At 50.6% G+C, this 26,551-nt stretch overlaps 1 protein-coding gene across 4 annotated transcripts in view; it reads right to left on the reverse strand.

Annotated features, from left to right (window-relative positions):
* Window positions 1-26,551, reverse strand: part of CDH22 (cadherin 22) — an 86,292-nt gene that overhangs the window by 49,595 nt on the left and 10,146 nt on the right. For all 4 annotated transcript variants that reach the window (XR_004550061.1, XM_034066843.1, XM_034066844.1 and 1 more), the window contains exon 2: window positions 2,119-3,071. Coding sequence is in view for 3 of the 4 variants with exons in the window: in XM_034066843.1 (XP_033922734.1) it covers window positions 2,119-2,343 (225 nt within the window). In the remaining variant the exon portion in view is untranslated. The remainder of the gene's footprint in view (window positions 1-2,118; window positions 3,072-26,551) is intronic.

A 26,551-nucleotide genomic window follows, 5' to 3' on the forward strand; every position in this document is an offset into this window, starting at 1 on the left:
GGAACCCAGATTTTACAGAAATGGTATCGGCCCTTCAAAAAGCACATGGAAGTGTGCAGGAGGTGTTGAGGGAGGGCGAGCCCCAGCTACACCACAGGGAGACCGGGGTCCCCGGTGCAGGAAGGCTCCGGAGCCCAGTGGCTGTGCCATGAGGGCTGGCAGCACCAGGCAGCTGCCCCACCTTCTCCAGAGAAAAGCCTGACCCAGGAGCTGCCCCTGGGAGCAACTCACAGGGTGTGGATTCTGGCAAAGGCTGGCCATTGATCCCAAGCAGGGTGGGTGATGCAGTGAACCATGTGGAAGGGGGCTGTAAAATGGGTTAGTTGTAGGTGCCTGGGTTCATTTTGGAGCCGAGGTGGTTGCTAGGCTACCTCTGGAGTTTGACAGGGCCTGATGCTTCCAGTCGCTTCCCAGGGGAGCTGTGAATTAGCTGTAACTGCATCAAGTGTGATGGCAGAGGAGCGCAGCTCTCAAGCGTCTGCTGAAATGGACACAAATCACCACTGAAATCCCAGCTGGCCCCTAGCCAAAAAGCCCATTTTCAAGCCTCCTCCAGACTGATGACCAGACAGCAAAGGCTGTCAGACATCCCTACTGCATGAGCTCTTGAGCATTTCCTTTGGGGCAAGCCCATGTGCATCCCGAAGCAGCTCTAGCTGGCTTGCAGCGTGCTCCTCTGGTCCCAACAGCCAGCACTACCTTCACTGGTGTACAAATAACATCATCCCAACATGTGGGAGCCACAGAACAGCTTTTCCACAGCTCTGAGAAAGGGCCAAAGCTCTGGAACCCTGAAGCAAAATGCTCCTTCAGGCTCAGGACATTGGGAGCAGAGGCCCATGGCCAGCCTCCCCTTGGCCCCGGTCACACATCAGGGAAGCAGTGAGTTCAGACCCAGTCCTGCCCAGAAGGCACTGCTACCTGCCAGCAGCCCCAGGTTTGCAAGCATCTTCTCTGCAGGACACACAAGCAACAGCAAGAGCCAGGACAGCACCAACAGCAACCCACTTGCAGAGAAGGGAGACAACCAGGGGGAGATTGGGACTGCTCCAGCACAGGGAAGACCAGGGTGCTCCAGCAACTGCATCACACCTTCTCACAGCAGAGCAGGATGCACTGGTTACCACAAGCCCAAAACCTCCCACTGCTTCTCCCTGGATGTTTGTGGATGCAAATGCCTGTGCAAAGCCCAGCAAGGACGTGGTCCTGGGAGCAGCAGAGTAACGCAGTGCAGCTCCTGGCCAGCACCCACAGTCCAGGACTGATGGGCAGAGCTACTGCAAAACCTAAGAAAGTTCTATCAAGTGCTGACCCTCAGGATTCCTCCAAGCCCTGCACCCCCACACCAAGCACCTTCTACACCACACTGTGCAGGCCAGCCAGAGATACATAAATCCTATAACAATCTTGCTCTAGCCACAGATAAGACCAGGATTTCCATGCCTTAAAGAGAGAGGACATCTCCTTTACCAGCCCCAGCTTGCAGAGAGAACTAGCAAGGAAACAGCCGCTGTATCTTGCATGTCCAATACAGCACAGTCCTTCCAAGACCAGGAGGGAGCCACACGGCGGGGCCACCCAACAAAACCCAGCAGCACATTATCCATATGTTGAAAGGACTAGGGCAAGGGATGGATCATCTTCAGGAAGTCAGGGCTGCACTTAAGCCAGCAACTACTGTACCAGGAAAGCTCTTGGTGCTACAACTGTACTGGCTCCCAAGACATGGCAGGGACTAGTGTGCCAGCCTGGTCTGAACATCTGCTCCAGCCCAACAGATCTTCCCAGAGATGTGGCTGAGCCTTCCACACTGCACCCCCACAACACCAGAGCTGCACCCCTTTCTTGCACCCACCCCAAACACCATGGGACAGCACATGACCACAAGAACATAGATGTGAATTTTGGTGTGCTCCTGCCCTAAAGTCTCTGGGGGCATAACAGCCTCACCCCAGAATGGACCAGGCTCCTGCCATCCCAGTCCAGAAAGTACTTCTCTAACTGCACCCCCACAAGCAACCTTCTGCAGACCCTGTCTCGACCCCACTTGACCGTGCTGTTGGCACACTGTGCTGCTGCTGGCTTGGTCAGCCCCATGGAGACACGGGGTTATCTTACCTTCCCTACATAGAGCGGCTCCGTGCCCGTGTACTCCTCCACCACAAAGAACTGATTCCAGACCCAGCCACGCTTCACTCTCCCACTGGCCAGCAGTGCGGGGTCTTCCTGCTGCCCGAGGCCAGGGCCCTCAACAGAAGTGTGCTTGGCCCAGGCTCCCAGCTCCTGGATGGCACAGAACAGCAGCAGCATGGTCCACAAGAAGCCCTGCAGACCGCTCGCCATTGCACTTTAGGAGGCTGTGTGACCAGTAGCTTTTGCACAGGCAACTGGCATCCTTTAGGGAAGAGGAGGAAAGTCCACACTAGCAGCAGAAGGCTCACTGGTCAATGCAGAATATTCCCATCCTTGTTGCATGCCATGTTCTGCAGCTGGAACACTTCTGTCCCAGCAGGCTGGAGTCACTTCTGTGACAATACACGTCCCAGACCGCCTGCTGCTAGCACAGGAGCAGTCAGTGCTGGTGCCTCGCCAGCTGCTCCTGGGCCTCCAGAGATGAGCCTGGCAGCTGGCATTTGTCCCCAGGGACAGAGTAGTGTGGCTCCGTACCTGGCTGGGGAACAGGGTCACGCGCTGCTGGCTGCCCACCCTGCCAGCAAGCAGTGAGGTCTGCAGCAGTGAGCAGGATACAGGTACCCGCAGCAGGCATCCACAGGAAGGGACAGGAAGAGAAGCTTCTCCATGCACGATTTCACAGAGGAGTTACCAGGATGAGCTGCTGTGGCCAGCGTCTGCCTGGTCTTTGGTGGCTCTGGGCTGCTGTGCAAGGGTTCTGGCAGCAGAGGTGCCTATGTCACACATGCAGTTCACAAGCCCATTTGTAACTCCCATCTTTTGAGAGATGATATTCCAGCACCTTGCGAAGGGTCTTTTGCCCAGCTGATGCCGGTCACTTCCATCATCTGCTGGCTCACACAGGGAGGTGCAGGGTAGCCGGCAGCATCCCTAGGAGCCTGGAAAAGACCAAGGTGTCAGTGGTGGTGTGAGAGTGGGTCCCCATGCCCCACCGTGCTGCTGCCTGCAGCCCTGGTCACTATGTCCCACCCTGCCCTGCCCCAGGTGCCCCACCACAGAGCCCAGCCCCCATTAGAGCAGATACCCCAAAAGAGAGGGCAGAACTGCATAGAACTGCAGCAGGTTCTGAAGCACTATGGATGTCTGCTTGCTCCAGCAAGAGCTCCAAGACCAAGGAGCCCTTGTCACAGGTACCTCCTTACCATGCTGCCCTGGTTGAGGATGGGAGCGGAGTCTGCTGCCAGAGAAGGTCACTATTGCTCGCACTGGTGGGAGATGTGTGGGCAGGACCCTGGCATGGCAGAGCTGCTGCTGCCTGCGCAGGATCTGACCACACCAGTCCCTCATGCTGGGGATGGCAGCACCTGACAGCGGGAAATGCTGGCTCACCAGCTGGCTGACTTTAGCAGTGTAAGAAAGGGCTGTGAAGTAAGCTACCCACAAGGCACTAAGGATAAGGACATAAGACCTGTGGCCAAGGGTAGGTTGCATTCAGTGAGCACCTGGGGAGAAGAGGCCCAACCAAGACATGGGGATGGGTATGCAGCATCCATCCCTCCCTGAACCAACACCTTGAGCTTCCACCAGAGCTCAGCGACAGTCACAGCCAGAACTACTCAAGAAACATCTTCAGTGGTTTGCAGAGCTGATCTCCTCAACTTTTGTTACTCTAAATAGGGTGGGGAAGAGGATGAGTGGAAAGGCAGATGTTCCTGGAGTGGATATCTATCTGCTCCGCATAGAAGGGGAACTGGATTCTATTGCGCACAGCCTTCTGCATAATTCTGAACAACCTTAGCAGTTTAGAGGAGGGACAGCTTGCAAGTATTTCCCCAGCTCTTCCTTGCACTTGCCATTCCCCTGGTGTGACTGCAGGACAATTTCCCAAAGCATCCAGTGAGCTACACTGACATCCCTGCATCTGCCTGTCTGAATAAACGCTGAGAAACATGAGGCATTAATGCCAGGCATCATTCCACACTGCCTTTTCGTAAGGAGTGTGTCACGCAGTGTGTACAAATCATGCACAAGGCTCACACTCATGTTCTACTCCATGCACAACTAATAGCACTCACACACATTGGCACTCTTACATTTTGTGCCTTACGTAGGTGTACATATGTCCTCCAGGTACACATGCTAATTCCACACACATGCGTGCATCAGCTGCAGCATGTGCAATCCCTGTGCACTTCATGCTCCAATGAGCACAGGGTCTCCAAGTATATTTTTATCTTGGTACCCACAGTACGGAAGCACCAACATTCCTCCCCACCTCTCTTCCCTCCCAGACTGTTTACTATTAAGACATCTCTACACCAGCCATAGGAGGTTGTTGGCAACGGCATGACTCCCTCTTGCAGTAAGGCCTCCCCATGCAGAAGCCATTCCTGCCACTGCTCCTGAAGGGTCAGTCTTGCCAACCTGGTGAGAATGCCCATCATCAGGCATTTCCCATTGGAGACTATACCTAAGGGAGCAAGGTGGCCTGTTGATGAGTGATGGACCGAGTCTTTCCATCCTGCTGTTAGAAGTCTCACAGGGTAAAGCAGCTGCAGCCTTCATCAATCAAACATAGATATGAAGGTCCCTGCCCTAGAGCAATGGAGCCGAGGCTGCTCACCCACAGCTGGCTTCAGAGCAAGAGATACTAACAACAAGAGGACATATACAAACCTATTTATGAGGATTACATGGATATATAGAAATACATATAACAAGATTCAGTTGATACACTGGAGGGAAGGAATGCCATCCAGAGGGACCTTGACACGCTTGTGAGGTGGGCTGATGCCAACCTCATGAAGTTTAACTATGGCAAGTGCAAGGTCCTACACTTGGGTCAGAGCAATCCCAGGCACAGCTACAGGTTGGGCAGAGAAGAGATTCAGAGCAGCCCTGAGAAGAAGGACTTGGAGGTGTTGGTCAATGAGAAAATGAACATGAGCTGGCTTCAGTGTGCACTTGCAGCCCAGAAAGCAACCGTGTTCTGGGCTGCATCAAAAGGAGCGTGACCAGCAGGTCAAAGGAGGTGATCCTGCCCCTGTGCTCTGCTCTTGTGAGACCTCACTTGGAGTATTGTGTGCAGTGCTGGTGTCCTCAGCATAAAAAGGACATGGAACTGTTGGAACAAGTCCAGAGGAGGCCACGAGGATGATCAGGGACTGGAGCACCTCCTGTATGGAGACAGGCTGAGAAAGTTGGGGCTGTTAAGCCTGGAGAAGAGCAGGCTGCGTGGAGACCTCAGAGCAGCCTTCCAGTATCTGAAGGGGAGCTATAGGGATGCTGGGGTGGGACTCTTTGTTAGGGACTGTAGCGATAAGACAAGGGGTAATGGGGCTAAAACATAAACAGGGGAAGTTTAGATTGGATATAACGTAGCAGTTTTTTACTGTGAGGGTTGTGAGGCACTGGAATGGGTTGCCCAAGGAAGCTGTGGATGCTCCATCCCTGGCAGTGTTCAAGACCAGGTTGGACAGGGCCTGGGATGATATGGTTTAGTGGGAGGTGTCCTTTCCCATGGCAGGGGGGTTGGAACTAGATGATCTTAAGGTCCTTTCCAACCCTAAACTATGATTCTAAGATACAGCATACCATTGCCGCAAACAGCATCTCTCCCATTTCCCACATCTAGGAAATTTGTAGCTATTTTGGAGAAAGTCCCCCAGACAGTGAGAGATGTCAATAAGCCAAACAGCACAAGTCAAGCTAGAGCAAAACCTTCAGACCAGCACCCAGGGCAAAGACTAATTGTGGCAAGAACACCATATCCAGCATCTCTGCCTTTGCTACTCAGCAGCACTTTCTCAGACAATGTCCACAGATGTGCCTGAAGTCAGAGTACAACTGAGTTGTACTTGGTAAATGCAGCCACCAGAAAGAGAACTTAAATAGTCCATTTGCACATGTTCTCAATGACTACTGTGTAGGCAGAGCCTTGGGGAGAGGCAGTCACCAGTTGCGGAGTCCTGTCACTCTGACATCCTCTCCTTGCCATCCAGGCTACTCCAGGCTGGTTCATAAAGCCCTCCCAGAAGCCTGACAAGGCAGCAGGGTTACTGCCAGAGAGCAGTTCTGCAGCCACTGAACACCTCCTGAATACACAGGGAGACCAAAAGCAAGTCAGCCCAATGGTGCAAATCCAGGCACCACACCAACAGCATCAGCATCCAAGAGCCCTGACTGGGCTGGCAAGAACACAGCACTTTGCCCTGCCAGTCTCAGTGCAGTGCTCAGGGCACAGAGCCTGCAGACAGCACCAGTACCGGCTCATGAGTGCAGTCAGAGCCACCCTCATTGCACCATTCCACACCTGAGTGGCAGCTGCAAGCCACTGATGCCCGCCATTACTCGACTACCCCAGCCACACACTGGATTGGCACCCTAGTCATTCACTCTGCCTTTTCCTGCAGCCTTGCTGGAGTTAACTTACTACTTGCATATAAAAGCAAGTAGCTAAGTCCTAAACAGTATCAATAAAGCAAAAGTAACAATTCACATACACACACTAACGCCAGGAGGAGAACAGGAAGCCAGAGCAAAAGATGAGGCAGTGGGAGAGCACAGTGGCAGCAGAGCTGCTCCTGGCTGGGCACAGCCTGGCCCACAGTTCCCAAGGCAACTTGCTCAGCCCTGCTGCATCCGAGCACTCCACGGAGCAGCCACTGCCATGGGAGGAGGGTCCTGCTGAGCACACACGGGCTGGGCTGCGTTGCTGTGGGAACCACAACCTTGTTGTTTATTACATTTAGCACATTTCTCATCTTGCTCCTGCGTCTGAACTAACATGGTTTGCTGGTGGCTGTCTCGTGAGTCCAAAGCTACTCTCAAGCTCTTTTCATGCTCTTCCTACGGGCAGCAATGTGGGTGGCATACCCAGTTTGCTTCTGAGACAGTCAGGTACCAGACTGCACAGCCCATTGCACAACCTACTGCAAGCTCCAGCATACTCAGAGTGCACTCTCTTTGTGCCTAGAGCTACCTAGAAACAATGACCCAGGGACACATCTGTGGCAAGGCTCCGACACAAACCAAATTCTTCTCCACCCATAAATTCTCAGCCTGCTTGTCTTCTGTCACAGCTTCGGGCCAGAGCAAGGGTCAGTGTCATGTCTCTTCTCAGGGTGCACATCTTTCTTTCTGGCTGTCACATGACAGAACTCTTCCAGGCACAGAAGACCCAAGAGCCTCAAGTCCTGCTTGTGTCTTTGCAGCAACAGGATTCAAAGTAGCCCAGGGCTGCACAGAGCCACAGAAATCCCACGCACAGGAGTCAAGACTCACACAACATTTATTTCCCTGTGTTATTGAAGACCTTTCACCAGCAGCTGGAAATGCCGATTCTACCTGCTACATGTGAGCAGCGGAGCCATAAATAACTATTGGGAGCTGCAGCTGCATTCAGAGCCACAGCACAACATCTGAAGCAGGCAGCAGCATGCATCTGCAGGCACACAGGCACACCATGGCAGCAAGCCCAGCACTCACAGTGCCAGGCAATGGAGCACCAGCCCCACACCACCCATGTTCAGCCCAACACTGCTTCTCCGCTGTCATCCCACTTCCCAATTATCAGCACAACTCCCCCCTTTCCTCCCCACAAGAGCTTGTGCAGTTTGTCGGTGTGTATTTGGCACAGCCACACTGTACATCATGTTGACAGTGGAAATTACATCCTGAGCTTATGTTTTACACTGTGCTCTGTCAGAACTCACTGCAGCCCAGTGATCAGGACAAATTGAATAGCATCCCATCCGTGTCAATATTTATTTCGTTTTACAAATGCAAGCTGATGCAGGGAGAAGCAGGCAAGAGGGAAGAGGAAGACACAGGCAGCAACAGCACACAAAACACTGCCCAATACATCACAGTCCCACGCCTCCAAACCACACTATTGCCCAAGAGAGCTATAGTTCCAGAGCCAGGGCAGCAGCAGCCCTAGTGCCCAAGGAAGGTTGATCCCAGCAGGAGGCAGTGCTCCCTGTGCCTCAAGCTCTACCAGAGAGAATGCCACAGCAGTACTGTTCCTGTGAGATAAGCAATAGAACAAACAGAGCTCCCCATCAGCTACAAAAAATACAAGAGTAAGAGAGCCCTCCCTCCTCTACCCCAGCTTGCTACCTGGGCTAGCACAGGCCTGGACGAACAGCCTTGGCCCCTCACAACCTCCAGAGTTGCATGAACTGCTTGCAGCAGCCTTGGGACTGCTCCATGTGGTCAGAATGGCCACAAGGATGCTACAATAGCTGCTGAGGAGGAAAACACTGCTTGTGCCATCCTTGGGAAGGCAAAGCTACAGCATAAACACCAAATACAGCTACTACACATAGAAGGTGGAGAGATGAGTACAGGAAGATGCAAGAGGCAGGTTGGAGATGTATATAAGAGCACAGACACAGCCTTGTCAGTGGCTTGCAGTGCTGTTTCAAACAGGCAGGACTACAGCATCTTTGGAGACAACCCAAGACAGGAGTTTGAGGGACAACAGCTCCGCTAGATCCCCCCAGCCAGCAGCCAAACCTCATTGATGGAGTGGCAGGAGTAGCACAGCTTCCTACCAGCTCCTTCCCCAGACAGGTAAGTCCATCTGGAGACTCTTCAAACAGCAAGGCAGACCTCCAGCACCAACCAGGCCCTCCATTCTCTGCCCAGCACCTCCTGACCCCAATGTGCTTTCACCCAAGAACCAGAGGGTGAGCACCAGGCCCAGCACTGTCCGCATGTGCCAGCTTGTGTCAGCCGCACAGGATCAGACAAAGCCACAACAAGCACAACAGCAGCTCTGGGGCCACACAACACCAGCTCAGTCTGCATCACAATGAGCCACCTCCCTTGCAGCCGACAGCCCAGCCTTAGGCAGACCTGGCTGGGAGGCAGGGCAACAAAAAGCCTGCAATTACTTCAACAGCAATTCTCTCATGCTGCTGACAGTGCAGCATGTGGTGTGTAACCACATCTCCTCCTGTTAAACAGAATTAAAATCCACTTAATGCTTCTCTTCCTGGGAAAAGGAACAGGCTGTCTAAAGCATACTTCTAGTATATGTTGTATGGAGGTAATACAAGCATGGCAAGGCTGCTGCAAAGCTTTAAGACGGTTCATAATCTCCAGTCCTAAGGCTAAGACATGAACTCAGGCTCTCTGGAGCTCACTTTCTCTACTGGATATTGTAAGGCAAGATGAGACAAAGATACTTTTTTCTTTTATGAACTTTTTCCCAAAATCCAAAGATGAGGGAGGAGACAATCTTGCCAGACATAAGATGCTATCAACTCCAGACACCCGGCAAGTATATTGCATGCAAGCATCCAACAAGCCCACATGCTTGTCAACACACCTCAGTACCACATGAACCCTGGACCATTGCACCATGACCAAGCACCCACCTATACCCCCCTGGCTTTCCACAGTTCCTTCGTAGCATCCAAGAGGCATTTTACAATTACCCCTTTGGGCTGGACAATGCAGTAGTCAGGGCATTCAGCCTTCAGCCCTGCAGGGAGGGATGTGCAGATTTAAATCACTAGGGGCCAACACCACAACCTGGCTGCTGCTCCAATTGCCTCTGCACCACTGCAGTACCCACATCCACAAGTGTCTTTGGTGGGAATACATTAACATGCATTGCTGGTTCTATAAAGGACATCAGCACTGGTGAGAGCAAAGGTGTGGGATGTGACACCCACCCACATCAAGAGAGATTATAGTCATAGCCACTGCACTACAAGTTCCCATTCCCATTAGCAGATCCCATTGGTGATGTAGCATTTAAGGTCCAACATTCAGATAAAACAAAGCTGGACAATGTGTCAGAACACTGTGGTGCCACAGAAAGCAGCTGCAAGCTAGACATGGTTTCACCAGTGCACACTCCGGAATTGCCAGAGCATCAATCTGCTGAAATACACTCTCTAGAAGAACACTCTAGTTCAGTGTCCCTTCCACAATCTCAGCATATTTCCACAACCTCTCACAATCACATGAGAGATGGCTACAGATCTGGATAGCGCACAGAACCTTAGAATGGTTACTGTTGGAAAGGACCTTAAGACCATCCAGTTCTGACACAGCACCAGAATGTATAAACGTTGGAGATAAGTGGCCAAGGGATTCAGAACTTAAAGGCTTTTGACAGAGGATATTTAAATTACTTTTATTTTTACTTATGCAGTGAAAGGTTTGTGTTACTGGATGAACATACCCCAAGTGGAGGTCCAGGTTGTGCAAAAAAAATCTGATAGCAGTCTGCCTTTCAGCAAGTCTTCAGCCCTGATACAGAGCAGACAGGCAGATAATGATAAAGTCAAGTTTTCTCACTAATGTCACCCTAGCCTCAGTATTGACAACAGGGCAGAAAACCCATTATACTTAGTAAAAGTTCAGTCATGCTTTTTCTTGAAGTAAATCTCTGGGTTTCCTCTTTCTGTTTCATTGGAATTCTCCTAGCAGGGGCCTTCTTCCTTCGCTTTTTTTTCCCCCAGATCACTTGCACATCATCCAAGTAAGTCAGTTTTTTCAGAGGAATTTCTACTTACAAAATGCTCAAGACTGAATGACTAAACATCCATTTTCTCCCTTCTTTTTAAGTTATTTTAAATTTAATGTCATCAGCTCTTGAGACCCCACCCCACAGTCCCGCATCCAGCTCTGGGGCCCCAACATAAAGCTGTTGGAAAGAGTCCAGACGAGGCCATGGAGCTGCTGCGAGGGCTGGAGCAGCTCTGCTCTGGAGCCAGGCTGAGAGAGCTGGGCTGGGGCAGCCTGGACAAGAGAAGGGGAGACCTGAGAGCAGCTCCAGTGCCTTTGGGCAGGGCTTTGGCCAAGGCCCTGTAGGGACAGGTCAAGGGGAATGGCTTGAACCTGCCCGAGGGGAGACTGAGCTGAGCTCTGAGGCAGAAGTTGTTCCCTGGGAGGGTGCTGAGGCGCTGGCACAGGGTGCCCAGAGAAGCTGTGGCTGCCCCATCCCTGGCAGTGCTCAAGGCCAGGTTGGACACAGGGGCTTGGAGCAAGCTGCTCTAGGGGAAGCCTGAGCTGGATGAGCTTTCAGGTCCCTTCCAACCCCAACCAGGCTGGGATTCTAATTATTGTCCTCTTTGATGCTGCCATGAGAAATTCTAAGAGAGTGCAGCAACTGTTAGAGGAGGAGCTATTTGTAACCTTTTGATTTCTCATGTTCAGTCACTTGCTGCTATCAGACACACTGGGAGGAACAGTATTTGTTAAAGCTCTCACACAAACATTGTTTGCAAAAGAGTATTTTAAAAGTTCAGGAGATTTTTTTCCTTCAAATCATATTTGGCCCAAGTTTCAAAGAAATTTTAATTGCAAAGAAAATCTCAGAGTCTGCCTTAGGGAAGAAGGTTTTACAGCCATAACGGTCTCGCTCTGCAGCAATTCTTTTCCAAATATGGAATTTTCATGCCTTGTCTACGTGAATACAATACTTTTAATTTGCCTTTAGAAACAATCTCGGGGAGGGGGTGGAAGCAAAGGATCTTCCTGTGGCCCTGAATACACACATGATTCCCTCTACGCAGGCCTGGGAGAAACCACCTCCAAGGCAAGAAGAACAGAAAGCACAAAGCTGCTCTGCACTCATGTGCAAGCTGGAGCGCAGCTTCCCCCATGGGGCAGGGAAGTTGCACCAGCAAAGCCAGCACATCTGCACCAATGTCCACACAAGGAGCTGGTTGTCCACAGCTCCCGGGAGGTTCTGAGTAATCAGGCAGCCTCCAGGACAAGCTCCTGCCCCAGTTCAGCATGTGAAAGCTGCATGCCAAGGAAGCAAGTCAGACTGATGGGAGAAGCCACAGCCCCAGAGAGGATTGTTGCCCAGAACCAGAGCCTAGGAACTACCTGACGGACCCCAGAAAACAGCAGCCACTGCCCTGCTGTGCTCTTTGTGCTTTTACCTTTCCAAAAGCCACCCTCCAGGTCCCTGAGCACACCAGGTCTCTTCCTGCTACTCAGCACAGGGACTGCAAGCGCCTGCATGGCCCATCCCTTACACACCAGTTCTGGTAGTCCCACGCCAGTCACTCCTACACTTTGGACATTCCCGTTGCTCCCCTCCGGATCCTGTTTGCTGCAGTTATGCATGCAACACCCAGCACAGTTTCAGAGGAGCAGTAGCAGAAGGTGCTTCCCTCCTGCTCCGCAGACGGGAAGTCTCCCTAGCCTTATGGATCCCCAGTCAGCTCCAGAGGTAGAACCCTGACACCTGAGCAACAGCACATCACCAGCAGGCACCAGCCTCCTCACCCTCTGTGCTGACCCCTGCAGTGCTAAAGCCTGGGAATCTGGCAGTGCAGGGAACAGCCGCCAGCACAGCTGGATACAGACAGTGGCACGCAGAGAACACCCTAGCACAAACTCCTGCTGCCACCTCACCGAGCCCCGCACATCAGGAGTGCTGGCTCTGACCCAACGGGAAAGGGAAAGCTGATCCCAAGGGATGATTCAAGGGATTGCAGGTGAGTCACTCTTCCCTGGGAACCTGGCAAACCGCCTTAAGTGCCAGCAAAAAAAGGAAAACAAAGCACTTGAGCACTCAGATTTGATGTGGCCTGGCTAGGCTCTCCTTTGCATAGCACAGCTGTATGGTGCTAAGCACTGTACCTGCTGGGTCCCACCAATTACTTCAGCAGAGAAAGGAAACACAAAAGATCTGCCTGGCTCCTCAAAGGCTTGTGAACAGAACTGTTAACAGAGCCAGAAGATTCACAGCTCTCAACAGCTGAAGGGAGACAAAAGTCAAGAGGGGAGACAAAAAAGCCACCCCAAACAAATAATAAAGAGAAGCCCAATTGTCACAAGTCCAAATCTGATACAAAAACTGGAAGGTGTAAAACCAAGCAATTAGTTCAGTCATGCCCTGGCAGAAAATGACAAGGGACCCCATGTAGGAAGCAAATCCAGAAATGACAGATTATCACCTTAGTCAAGGCTATTGCAAGAAACTTCTGAAGATCAGGACTGAGCCAGAGGACTGGCCAAACAGAACTGGCAGTCGGTGCCCAATTGGCATTAACACCCAGGTGAAAAAGAGAAAGCTCATGAGGGTCATCTTATCTCTAGCTGGGCAGGGTGACAAGGTGACATTGCTGCTCCTCCGGTGCCTGCCTGCTGCAATGGACAGGGACTTAGCTCTTCCTGCATAACCTTGCCCTTGGTGCCCATACCCTTGGTGGCTTGGCACCACTGGCAGAGAGCATCAGAGATCCTTTGCCCCCAAGGGTGAGTGGTGATGGTTATGTGGGAGACACCTGCAGCCATCAAGCATCTCTTTCACAACTGCCCGGCTGGACAGAGCTCCTTCCTGCTGTGGAGAGAAAGCTCCAGAGCTCAGAGCAAGTCTTTAATTTTAGGATCTGGATAGATGCTGCATGTGAAAGTCATCCCCTTACAAACACTCTGTACAGAGTCAGGAATTGCATTCCCAACAATCTCACATCTTTTATGTCCCACTACTCATGAGGGGTCATAAGTGGCCCTATAACAGCAGGACAGAGTCTAGTGGAAAGTGTCCTGGCCTATGGCAGGGGGTTGGAACTGGGTGAGCTTTAAGGTCTCTTCTGACATAAACCAGTCCGGGATTCTGTGATTTCACCTCTACCTCTCCAGGCACACAGCTGAGGGCAGAGGTGCCCTGGTATCAGCTGTGTAAGCAAAACCCAAGAAACAGAGAAGAGGGCAGAAACTCCTTTGCCCAGGGGGACTGGTCCCTTGGGAAAGGTGCTGAGTCAGGATGGGAAGACTCAGAGACAGGAAGGCTGTCACCCCTGGGGCCATGCATGGCTGAACAGCTGCAATACAGACAAAACTTCACTTAAATGCAAAACCAGGAGCTTTTAGCATCCTGTCTGGTCAAATCAGATTTTTATATCCTTCCATACCCAGTAAATTCTCTTCACAAAGAGCAAGAAAAAAGTAAAAGCCCTAATAAATGCTAGAAGAGCAGGGAGCTCGCACCAACTCCCAGCCCAGCGTAGCTCCTGGATAATCTAGGCAATAGTTTATTTTTGTCTCCAGTATCATTTTCCCAGCTTGATCTCTACTGTCACAGTATGATGGTTTCACCCCATTAGCCTTGCTTAAAAAAGTGATCCCAGGACTGTGAGTGTTATTGCCCACATAAATCAGGAGGCTTTGAATACGGAGCACCCTTAAATAAACAGCTGATGGAAGTGAAGTTCCGGGATCATTATTAATAGCTTTTCATTTCTGTGTCCGCTGTGCTGTGACATTCCCAGCAGAAAGCCTCCGCTTCCTATCCCCAGTACATCTGATCCCATGAGTCTTCCAGTCAGAGTGAATGACTGTACCTTTGTGTTAATTGCACAGCCTGTTCCACAAACGGAATACTAATACTGACCAGCAAGAGAAGAGCCTGCAGACCAGGAGCAACAGGACAGGTTAAAGGGAGCACACCAGCCCCACCATCTTCTTCCCTGCACACAGAGGTGGGGAGAGCTGGTCCTCTCGCCTCCCTTTAAGGAGGGGCAGAACTTGGCTCTTCCAACACACACCAGTAAATGCTACAACAGGTAACAAGGCCCTGCTCCATTGCTGTTCTGTCTTCCTAGACACACATAGGCTTTTCCTACTCTGCCAACCCCATCACACTTCTCACATACCCCCACAAGCAGAACGATGCCTTTCAGTCTCTGCTTTGCAAACAACTGGCTGAGCCCAAAGGGACACAGAGCGCTGGAGAGGCAGCCACCACAGAGCAGTCCTAGCAGAACTTATAGGTGCTGTTCAAAGACTTCACCTGGCCAGATCCAGTTTATTTTTCACTAGCATGCCTTGTCCAGGTGGAATTCTTCTCTACCTTCAGGTATTAGGGTCTCTCCCAGAGCTGCAGGCAGGGGCACAGCAGCCATGGGCACCTGGGGTACCATGGACAGATCTAAGGGCAGCAACAGCTAACACTGGGAGAGACAAACCACCCATTCGCATCTCCCAGGGTGATGAGCCTGGGATGGGACTCATCAAAAGAGAGCTTGGGCACCTGCTCTGGAAGTTCCTCCTCTCTTGTCTGCTGTGAGCACGGACATACAGGTGCTCCCAGTCTGGACTCCCAAAATCCTCATGCCTAGAACACAAGCAGAGTTGCCAGTGCTGCTGTGTCAGCAACTCCACCATCCCCCAGGTCTGCGGCTCAGAAGAAAGACCAAGCTTCTCCTTGGAAAGGGTGTTCAGGCTCTCTGAGCCACTTTGCCTGAAGAAAGGAGGAGATGGTTCTGCTGGCGGTCAGTCCCACTACAGCTACAACATAAGGGCAAGCAAAAAGGCTCTACACAGGCCAGCAGTGCCCAGGAAGAGGCTGGCATGGGCTTTATGGCCTCCCTGCACTTTCTGCCCTTTACTGCAGGGAGACAAGAACTGAGGGTCCTGCTGCTACAACCCACCTCCAGTCCCTTTTTACTGTTCTTGAATAATGACACCACAATCAGGTCATGCTGCTCAGAGACAATACACAGAATAAGTAAATATGCCAAAATGGCCTGTTGCTTTGGTGACCTTTGCTGTGTATAAATCCAAAGGGCTGCAGACAGCAGGAAATGCCAGGAACAGGTCATGGCTTCTGGTGTTACTGCCTGCTGCTTGCTCTTTCCCAAAGCCAGTTCTCAGCAAGGAGATTCAGGACACAAGCACCAACACAGGCATGACAAAAGGCATGTCTCACCTATAGGAGAGACAAAGTGGAAGCAAGCATCAGAAAACTGTTGCGTGTGGTTGAAACAAAGCTGAAAGAGACCACCACAAACAGGATGCACGTTTTTTGGAGGACTTTAAGAGAAAAAAAAATTAAATTGTTACATCTGTATCCTGATTTCAGAGTCTTTCCCTAGCTCGAGTCTGAGTCACTGATACCACGACAGACTGGTGCAGCAGTGCCACAGCCTTACAACAAAGCAACACTTGTGGGTCTGGTGGGGTTTTTTTTGTTTGTTTTTATTTGGGTTTTTTGTTGGTTTTTTTTAACCAGAAGCTAAAACTTGGTTTTTGGAAAATTTGAAATAAACTGATTTCTCCTCCACACCCTCCAATGTTGTATCTGCAGACTATGGGCCTGCTTCTAGCAGCCACATAGGACCTTTAAGCAAAGGAAATGTAGCTGGCACCACACATACAAAACAAAACAGCCTCAGCGTGTCACCAGAAACACTGCTTTCCAACCAGACTTCAGCATCCCATTGAAGCATCAGCTCTCAGCAGAGGCCAAATGTGCAAATTGCAGTTGAAAAGGAGAACATTTCCGAAAGCCTGAAGCACGTGAACACAGCAGACTAGAACAGAATCCTCAAGTAGCTTCATTTTAATGTCACTACCAAACCAACTGCACAATGAGGAAGGGACAGACTGGGAGCTCTGGGAACAAGCACTCTGCTCAGCACAGGTGACAAAGAGAGATTAATTGGCCAATTCCTCAATAAGGCATAAAGGTCCAGGGCTTTGGTGTAAAATTTCATTAAACAAGATGGACATCTTCACTTCTGAAATTCCAGGATGGACTCAGTGCAGGGTTTTGTAGAGGTCTTATTTTACAATTAAGCCCTTTGCCTCCACCAGGACTAGCAATAGTGAGACTGTGAGAACCTTTTCTCTCCAGCATGCAGGCTTTGAAGGGTCTTCCTGATATATCTGCACAAAGCAGGGACCTTCGGGCCTTGTATGTAGGTTCTAATGTTATTATTATCAAAAAGAATAAAGAGGAACATTCTGAAGTAAGAGGCGGCAAAGCAGCCCGGGGAACAAAGGGAGAAGGAGAGAGAGATTACAGTAGCAACAGGGAGGACAGAAAAGCAAATGGACAAAGTGCATGTGAAAGAATAGAGCCAAGGAGAGGTATGCATACACGTGAGCAAGCAGGATCGTGCTGGAACACGTGAGAGTGTGTGCACACAAGAGAGGGCCTGGAAACCCACCCAAGCAGGCTCAGGCACTTGCAGCTTCAAGCCCTTCAGATCTACTGCACGTTTGCAGCCTTTCGGGGATTCAGCAAGGGGCTGAATCCAGCACTCGTGCAGGACTCCTGTGACCCACTTCCTCCAGCTCACAGCCCAACAGCCACATGGTACATGGTGGTGACACTGAAAACCTTTCACCAAAACCATGGCTATGGGTGCCTTCACCAGGAGCACCCACCCTTTCCTCAGAGCAGTTCCGTGCCTGAGAGCGGGAGAACTGGCAGCACACATATACACAGACAAGACTCCCACTTTTCCACAAGCAAACATGGCTTTCTCTGGCTTTGTTATGCTTACACACCTTGTCCATCCACATCCTGCTCTTATCAATACACTGCAGACCTTTGCTCTGTCTCCCCTTATTCCCTGGACTGTTTCATTTCCTTCTCCTTCTCCACACTCCTAGTTTGTTTGATGACAATCAGATTAGAACTCATACATGTAGCCCCAAAGTCCCTAGTGTGTGCCCAAGCAGGCTCATCCAGAGCCCACAACCAACAACCCAAGCAGGCAAATGCAAAAGTGTTTGGGCATCCAAAGCCAAGTGGTGTCCAGCCAAAAAGCCATTCTTGCCTATGCTGGACTCAGCTGTACACATCTCTTGCCACTCACCTCTGCCATCAGACTTCACGGTGAATTGACACCAAACATCACACCTGAACATGTAGTCACAGCAATTCAAAATCAGAATAAAAAGACACAGCTGCCTTGAGCAGGGCTGATGACAGACTTCTGAGAAGTCATGAGCCAGACAAAAGCACTGCATCTGTGCAGTCCTCAGCCCTCCATGGTGGGGTGCACCAAAGGCATTAGCTCATGAGACAGCTTTCCTCATCTTGGCGCACAGAGGCATAGATAGACCTCACACACAAGACCATATAAAACATACAAACTTATCAAACACTTCATGCACTGGCTACAAAAGAAGAAAAACTGTCATTGCTATTTCTAAATATACTTGGGAAGCACCAGGTAGTGATGGACTAGATATAAAAAAGACAGAGATGAGTCTCAATGCCAGCCTTTGATTGCTCACAAGGGAAGCACACATGCTGCCTTGTAGAAGCCAGGACCAGACATTGCGTCCTACCTCTGCCTAAGCCCAGTTCAGTGATGGTTTAAAAAAAAGGCTTTCCAGCACAGTGCTTCATGGTCACTCTGTCTCATCTCTATTCCACAGCAGCTTTTCACAACCAGGACAGTGCTTGGAACAAGTAACACAGCTGCAGGATTTTCTGGTTCTCGGACAGCCTTAAGGAAGGATTAGAGGACATCTCCCCAGAAGCACCAAACCTGACTGGAGCCCACACCCAGCAACTTAAGGGAGATACTCAGCAATGGCTACAGCTGCAGAGTGTCACAGGTCAGATTCTGTCCTGCCATCTCCATTACTATGACAAACTGAGGCTAATTTACAGCAGGTACTGAGCTCACTGCACACATGCAGTCCTGTTCCATGAGGCTTGCTTTCTGACACTGAGCTGTCTCCTTAGCTTCTCATAACAAAAACACATATCTAGCAGCATCATTGGCAATGCCATTCCTCTGCCCAGGACAGCTGGAGTGTGCCTTTGCCATCAGATCCACAGGACAGACCCCATCTATCCTTGCACTGCCCAAGTCTAGCAGAGGCGCTTTTGCAAAGGGCACGAAACACCTCCCTGCAGAGCAGAGGCTGCAACGGGGCACTCAGCAGGAGGTGTTTAAGAGTCCCTGTACCGGGTCTGGCTGAGATGGTATTAACTGGCTTCATAGCAGCTTGCATGGTGCTGTGTTTTAGACTACAACCAAAACACCGCTGACAACACACTGATGTTTTAGCTACTGCTGAACATCTTTGCATAGTATCAAGGCCTTCTCTGTTTCTCAATATACCCTCTCAGTAAATAGACAGGTGCACACATGAGGCTGGGAGGAGACACAACCAGGCAGATGACCCAAAATAATCAGAGATAGCACGTCCTATAACATCATGCTCAGTAAGAAAATGGGGGAGGAGGGAGCTCAGGGGAGTTAGCCACCTTTTGTTCAGGAACAGGCTGGGCATCAACCAGGCATGTGTTTGCCTTTGTATCCCTTGTTTTGTTTTCTTTCTCCCTTCTTCCGCTTCTCCTCCACTTAGCAAACCATTTTTATCTCAACCCATAAATTTTCCTTCTTTTACTCTTACTTTCCTCTTCCCCTGCTCCACTTGGGAGTGGGCAAGCAGCTGTGTGGTGCTTAGCTGCTGATGGGGTTAACCCACAGCACTCCCAAAACACATGGCGGCACCACCCCCAGAGCAGGAGCAGGCACCTGACCCCTGCAGTAGCAGCCCTGGCACAGTGAGGAGGCTGCTGTTCTCCTTGTGGAACACTGAGCCTTTCACTCTGGTGGTGTGAGCTCACATCTCCCATCTTGTAACAGCCCAGCAGCACCAGTTCACCTGCCACCACCACCTAGTGAAGCATCCCCACACCCGATCTCCAATTCACCAATGCATGTCAGCACTCTAGGTACAAAACTGATTCAAGCCTCAACTGATGGTTTCAGCGTTGTTCCCAGCCAGACATGAGTCTCCCACCACACAAAAATGTAAACAGCTTTTTCAGATAAAATCCAGACATGCTCATCTATGGTTGCTACTCCAGCTGGAGAAGGTTCAATGCTTGGACTTCACTTCATGCCTCAGCTGCTTTTGTGGTACTGAGGAAGGCAGCAGCAGCATATGTGAGCACAACAGTGAGTTCTCTAGGCAGGACTAATGAGGATCCCATCTCCAGCTCAGAATCCGACTGCCTCTGCTAATCAATTGCCAAGTCCAAAGCAAAGCAAGCCCCATCTACATGTGCAGGGTCATCCACAGACCCTGGTCACTAAATTCCACGGTCCATGGAGGCTCACACTGCAGCCCTGGTCCGTTGCACGGCTGTGACTTGCCCACTGCCCACACCCCCAGCTGACCAAGGCGCTGGCATCAGCCTCCGCCATGCTTGCCACAGAGGCTGCTCGTGTCTGGCACGGCCACCAGAAGCTGGGCCAGGTCGAGCCCACTCAAGGGTTTGCCGGGGAGAGAAAGGTGGGCGGCAAAGCAGAGGAGGCATTTGTCGGTGCGCGGCCCCAGCGCCAGCGGCTCAGCCACCGCCCAGGGCAGGCGCCCGGCTCTCATCTCCCCTTGCACATCAGCGGCTGTTTCCCATCGCAGGCCGGGCTGCGCACATGAACCGAGGACGCGGCTCCCTCTGCCGGCACGGGCCCGAGGAGCCCCCTGCTTCCCAAAGCGTGGGACAAGCCAGGCCCTGCGCCAAGCACCCCGCGTTCCCCGTCCCGGCTGCGGGAGCTCGGGGGCACCGGGGGAACAGCCCCGAGCGCTGCTGCAGAGGCAGGCTCCCAGCCAGCTTCCCAAAAACCTTCAAGGGATGTAATTCCTTAAGGACTCTGCTGATGCTCAGCTATGCCTACCTGCCATCAAAATGCTCCACTGCATTTCATAAGCGGGAAGGCAGACAAGCTCAGGAAAGTCCAGGAACCTGTACATCCTCAGCCTTCTAGACACCAGTGACTGGGGAAACAATTCCCTGTCCCACACATGCACAAGACTGTCACCAACAGCCATATGTCTTGTCAGGGTCACTAACAACCGGGGAGAAAAATGTGCTTTCACACTGTTAAAAATTAAATAGTGAAAATCCAGAAAGATCCCAGGCCAAGGGTAACTCTGGAGTCTAAGGGGGAAGGAAGGAGGGGGGATGACGATGGCACAGACAATGTCCTGTCCCAGGTTAACAATCTCATTTGCTCACTTTTAATACATGCCCACCTCAAACTGCTCCGCATTAGAGAGTGAGAGGGTGCTGGTTGTGGAGAGGGGGAGGAGCTCTGAGCTTAGGAGCCACTTTTAATGACAAGGATTACCGGAGAAACAGCATTCTAGGGATTTTGAATTCTGGGAAGCAGCTGCAGTAGGAGCAGAGGGAGATAATCCCAGCGTGACAGAAATGCAAGAAAGCAGGACTGGAGAAGTGAGTGCAGCACCCCCAGGCACACACAGATACTACTGTCTTGCACAGGGCATCCTGCACAGAAGAACTGAGAGGCTGCCGGAACAAGGGCCTCACCCAGGGCTCCCAGCATGAGGGTGGCCAGACCACGAGGGTTTCTAAGGCTCTGGAGCAGCCAAACCTTTCTCTGCCCTTCCTGACTCCAGCCCAGAGTGGAGACTCAGACCCAGAGAAGCAATCTGCCCCACAGCCCAGAATAAGGAAGCCCAGACTCTCCAGCCATCTTGCAGCCCCCAAGTAACCTGTGGGTAAAAAGCCAGCAAGAGGAATCTGGGCTCTACCAGGGAAGGCAGCAGTGGAACACTGAGGGGAGCAGATGCAGTACAGGGCACCCAAGTCCAATGCCCCAGGACAGGCATGGTGTTTCAGATCCTCCATAAGCTACAGTCTGCCTGCACACAGCTCCCAAGTGCCAAACCATAGTGAAGGGCAGCAGTGGTCAAGAAAGAGGATGTGAAAAAGATGGATGCCACCACAAAGGCTGTACTGGGTTCCCAGGTGCTGCTGTGCACAGCAGTGGGGGACAAGGCTTCCCTACCAGCAGGGCACAGGAAGGGCTGTGTGCCGTAAAGTGCTGGACACAGCTCATCCATGAGAATTAGCTCCCTCCTGCCACACCACTGTCAGGGCTATATCACACAGTCCTACTCTGAGTCAGTTTTGCAATCAAAACCTCAGGGAAAAGGTAACTTAAAACCTCAGGGAAATGCTAACTTACCAAAGCCGTGTTTAAATCCCGTGCTTGCTCCTGTAGCCATTGTTTCCAAATGTCTCACATCTTTGCTCCGATGGGTGTACACACCTTTTCCCATCCATATGCACATCCGCACCACCACCTGCCTGTACCCACACTCATGCAGCCTTCTGCTGAAAGGGCTTCAAAACTTTGGAGGATCCATTTATTGCCCAATATGTTTCTATGGCGACCCCATTCACAGCCCATCATTGGTTATTGGAAGCTTCTGGCCATCAATGGCTTCAGGTGAGCTGGAGGCCTCAAGCTTGAAGTGACCTGTAGTTTTTAATGTCACCAGCTACACTGAATTAGGAAGAGATTAAGAAAAACTCACCTGAAGTGGCAATGGTGAATGAGACAATATCAGCAAGTAAAGAGGAATGATCCTGAGTCTTTCCCCCTGGTGTTCTCTGTAGCAGGGACTTGGGGTATCTGCAAAATAGTGCTGGACAAACAGCTCTGCTTTCATGATTTCCTGGAAGGACTTCCCAATCAGCAAGGCTCACACAGCTGCTGTAGCCAGAGCACAGGACCACTTCACCTTGTGCAATGGCTGCCCCTGACACTGCTCTCTAAGCCAGAGCCAGGATGCTTGGTGAGCAGTTGGCTAAGTGCTTCTACAGGGAAGCCTTGGATCCACAGCTGCTGCTAACAAACACTAGGTCCAGCATCACCACAGCTTCCATCATCAGCCAGGCAGGGCCAAATTCAGCACTGATAGCAGAGTTAATAGGCACTTTGCTCAGAGCCTCAGTCCTGCAGTGTGTGAGCTAAGGCACAGCTCTCACAGTGGACTGAAATTAGGAAGTGTAGCACTGAGCAGAGTCAAAACTCAATGAGCTCCGTTGGGTGTATTTTTCCAGGCTCCGTGATGGCACTGAAAGAGTCAGAGGCAAGGAAATGGGTAAAAGCAGGGCAGCAGAATGAAGCACAGAAGGAAGGTAAGTGCAGATTTCCCACAAACAAGAGGAGGGGGCAGACAAAAGAAGAGGGCAGGACTGGGAATCCAGAAAAGTGCTGAAAAATGTCATTAGGTTGCAGTATTAGAACCTTCCCTTGTGTTTAGTGAGCTATTCTGAGACAGGGCACCTAGTAGAAGGGAGAACTTTCTGAAAAGCACCTTGATTCTCAGCACTGCTTGTAGGTTTAGCAGCAGTGAACCATCCAGTTCAAACCTGGCCCTTGGGCTGGAGCCCAGATGAACTGGCTTTGAGGTGCTGCCTTTCCTACACCCAAGGGAACAGTTACCCTCACCCTCAAGAAGAACAATGCAGGGGCCTCACCTTAGCAGGGTCTGTCCTCCACTTTTTGGTCAAAAGGCCATATAGCACCTTCAAAACCGCTCTGCAGTGGTATCAGCAGGAACAGGGAGCCTTTCCACTGACCCCTCCACAGCTCTCTGATGCAGAAACTAACTCACAAACAGATGCAACTGCAGATACAGGTGCCCCACAGGGCTGAACAGGTAGTGGGCACCTAACCCATGTGAGGTGAATGGGAGACTCCCAGTCCAAACCCTGAAATGAGCTCCCCATACACCAGGTCAGCATGGGAGCAGGGAAGGCTGACAGGCAGCTATTTGTTGCCCAAACCCAGGCATAAAAACACAGCTTTTCTGCTGGGGTGGAGCAGGGACTGTGCTTCACAAGCAACATGGACTTGCAGGCATGAGCTAGAGCAGCCAAATCCAAGGAGTAGAGCCCTGTACCCTCACCTGCAGCCCAGGGCACAGCCACACACAGACATCAACAGACAATGTGGAATGGGGAGAGCTGGAGGGCAAAAAGCTGGCAGGTGCCAAACGTGCAGGGCAGGATGCTCTCAGGGCCGCAAATTGTCCAAGGCAAAGCTGGTTACATCTCTCTGTCAGCCACCCTTCCCTGCAATGTCATGAATAAACTGCTGGTAGAGACAAAAGAGATGCAGTGAACAGCAAGATGCTGTACACCATGTCCACCTACCTCAGGCTTGTTGGAACTCACACCCACCTCATCCTTACACATAATTTTTCAAAACACCAGATCACTCAAAATAGCCTGTCCCTCAGGATATGGACGAACTTACCTGCAGAGAGTGTCATTGCTTGTAAACCCAAACAGTTGCATAATCACATGGTTAAAAGATAATGACACACATTCATTCGTGGTTGTATTCCTATGTACAAATACTGTTCAGTGACATGGTGTTGAAAGAACACAAATATAACCACACTGTTTCTTCTTCAATCTGTTTTTCTTTTCAAACCTGGGCTTTCAAAATATAAAAAGAACTATTTGAAAAATATGTAATTATGCGTTAAAGGAATAACAACAGATCAAATCCCACCAAATCCAGTTTTGTTTTAAAACTTCCATCAGCAATCTAATCCTTCTAATGAAGTATAGTCCATGGGTAGAAAATCAGGTTTCAAACAAACAGGCATTACCCGCCCAGTATTTGCAACCAGATTTTACTACTATGGGCTAGTGATTAGGAGCACAAAGGCGAAATTTGCTCAGAGAGAAGCCTGCTAGTTTAATATTTCCAAAGTGCAAAAAACCCAAAAGGCTGTTCAGACAATATCCACAACAAACAGTAAATTATGACCCTATTCTGAGAATCCTTACACACCAGCAAGGAACTATGGATTTTTCAAATATAATATTGCATTTTAAATCATGAAAATATCACATTATCAGACACAGAGCCAGGAAGACTAGGATTTTAACAGTTCAACTATTACTTTTATGCCACCAACAGCCTTTTCTCTTTTTTTTTTTTTCCTGGAGACATGCTGGCTTCTTTTGAAAAGAGTTTTCAAATCGACCTTGTTTCAGTGGCCACTTCTCTGCCCCAGGTATGAAATCATCGTATCACATTATAAACTGTCAATGCACCAAAAAGCAAAGGGCATTTTTTCCCAGGCAGTAACAGAGCTGTCTCTTCTGCCTGCGAAACAGCACACACTTTTTCTTTCATAAGCCCCTTCAATTTCACCATTACTATTCAGCAGTCAGCATTTCATACAGAGACCAAGCCTCACTTGCTCTGACCCCCACCTTACTGAGGCAGAGATGTACGTGATACAAAAGTCAGTACAGAATTGGGCCAGCTTATTCAGATTTCAGTTGGCAATACCCTGTGCTGCGCTCAGGGTCCTGTCAACATTGTAATGGATTTCATCAATGAGCATCAGAACCACCCTTTGGCCTTGTACACAAACACAGCATCAGTATAGGAAAATGGTTTCAGATTCTTGTTTCCATTTCTCCCTGCTATGTGATACCCATACCCAGAGAAGCAATTTATTTTCAGCATCCAAAAACTGATGTACCAGTATCAAGATCTCTAACCCTGATAATTACCTGCTGCAAATACTCCTTACCCCATGCTCATGAGAGAGGTAGAGAGCATTCCCCTTAGGACACTAGTCGCATAAGAGGAAACCTGGCAAAGCCTGGGCTCTGTCCAAGCTGTCTGAGCAGGGCACAAGATCTACAAGCACAGAGACTGCAGGCTTCAGCCATTCTGTGAACATTAGGTGCTCTGAAGAGAGAAACAGGTCCCAAAGAAACTGTCATCATGTGAGATTATCTTGGTGGTATGCAAGACTATGGTATTGCCTGTCGCAATGCATGTTATTTTAACAGCATAATACCAGCCTAGTAGCAGGGACAGAGAAGTACATCCCCATTTATTTTCTCAGGCAATGCAAGCAAGCTTTGAAGAACCAGAGATCTGGTGGAGCCATCCTTCTTATCCCTCTCAGGTCCAGAAGTTCCCCCGAGTTGCACTGCACTGTCTTACAAAGTTATGCCTGAACTCTCAAGCCTGCCTCTCCTTGCCGTTATCTACACCATCATCATCGTTGTTGTTCATACATAAAATGAGGTTAGAAGACAACACAGATCTCCAAAGATCATAGGGGATGTTACAAGTGTCAGAAATCAGACAAATAGAGAGAACAAGGGCATCTACTGCATCCCTCCTTCCCGTGCTGGCACTGCGAGACCACAGGAGCCTGGCTGCCACAGGATGTGCTCCCAGGATGTTCAGCAAGTGGCACTTGGCACAGCAGCCCGGACCTGGACAAGCTGCTGTAGCTGGGCACACCAGAGCAGCAGAAGTGGCTGCAGCGCTTGCTCCCAGCAGGCCAGGGCACAGCCACTTAGGAACCACATTTTAAATTAGTAAAGTGCTAGTTTTAGCACAGTTATTTTTAGTTTGTTGTTAGAAAAACGATGCTCTCTAAAGAAATATGTTACTAAAAGGACTCGAGCAGGACTCCTCAGGCATTTCGGCTGCACGCTCACACACATCCTTAAGAAGCAAAGCCTCTGTGGTAACCAGCATGAAGGGCTCCGGCTTCAGTAAGAGAAATGGGGAGCTAGCTCTTGGGTAGGAAGGCACCCAAGAAGGATGTTTCAAGATACCACCGGTTTAAAAAAGAGCTACAGCTCTTTAAGCACCCGAGCGCTTCAACTGAAGGGTATAAAACCCTGCTGCTGACAGAGCCAGCGCTGGAGCCCTGGCACCCTGGTAGCGACGCCTAAAAGGGCATAAACCCTCCGGCTTCGCCCGCCCGCCTACACCGGAGCGATCCGGAGCTCCCACCTCGGCGCAAACCGCGAGGCTGCGCCGCCGGAGCCGCGTTCCTGGGGCGGCGGGGTCGGGGCCGAACCCGCCCT

Source organism: Melopsittacus undulatus, chromosome 10 (assembly GCF_012275295.1).
Source record: "Melopsittacus undulatus isolate bMelUnd1 chromosome 10, bMelUnd1.mat.Z, whole genome shotgun sequence".
NCBI classification, from domain to species: Eukaryota; Metazoa; Chordata; class Aves; order Psittaciformes; family Psittaculidae; genus Melopsittacus; species Melopsittacus undulatus.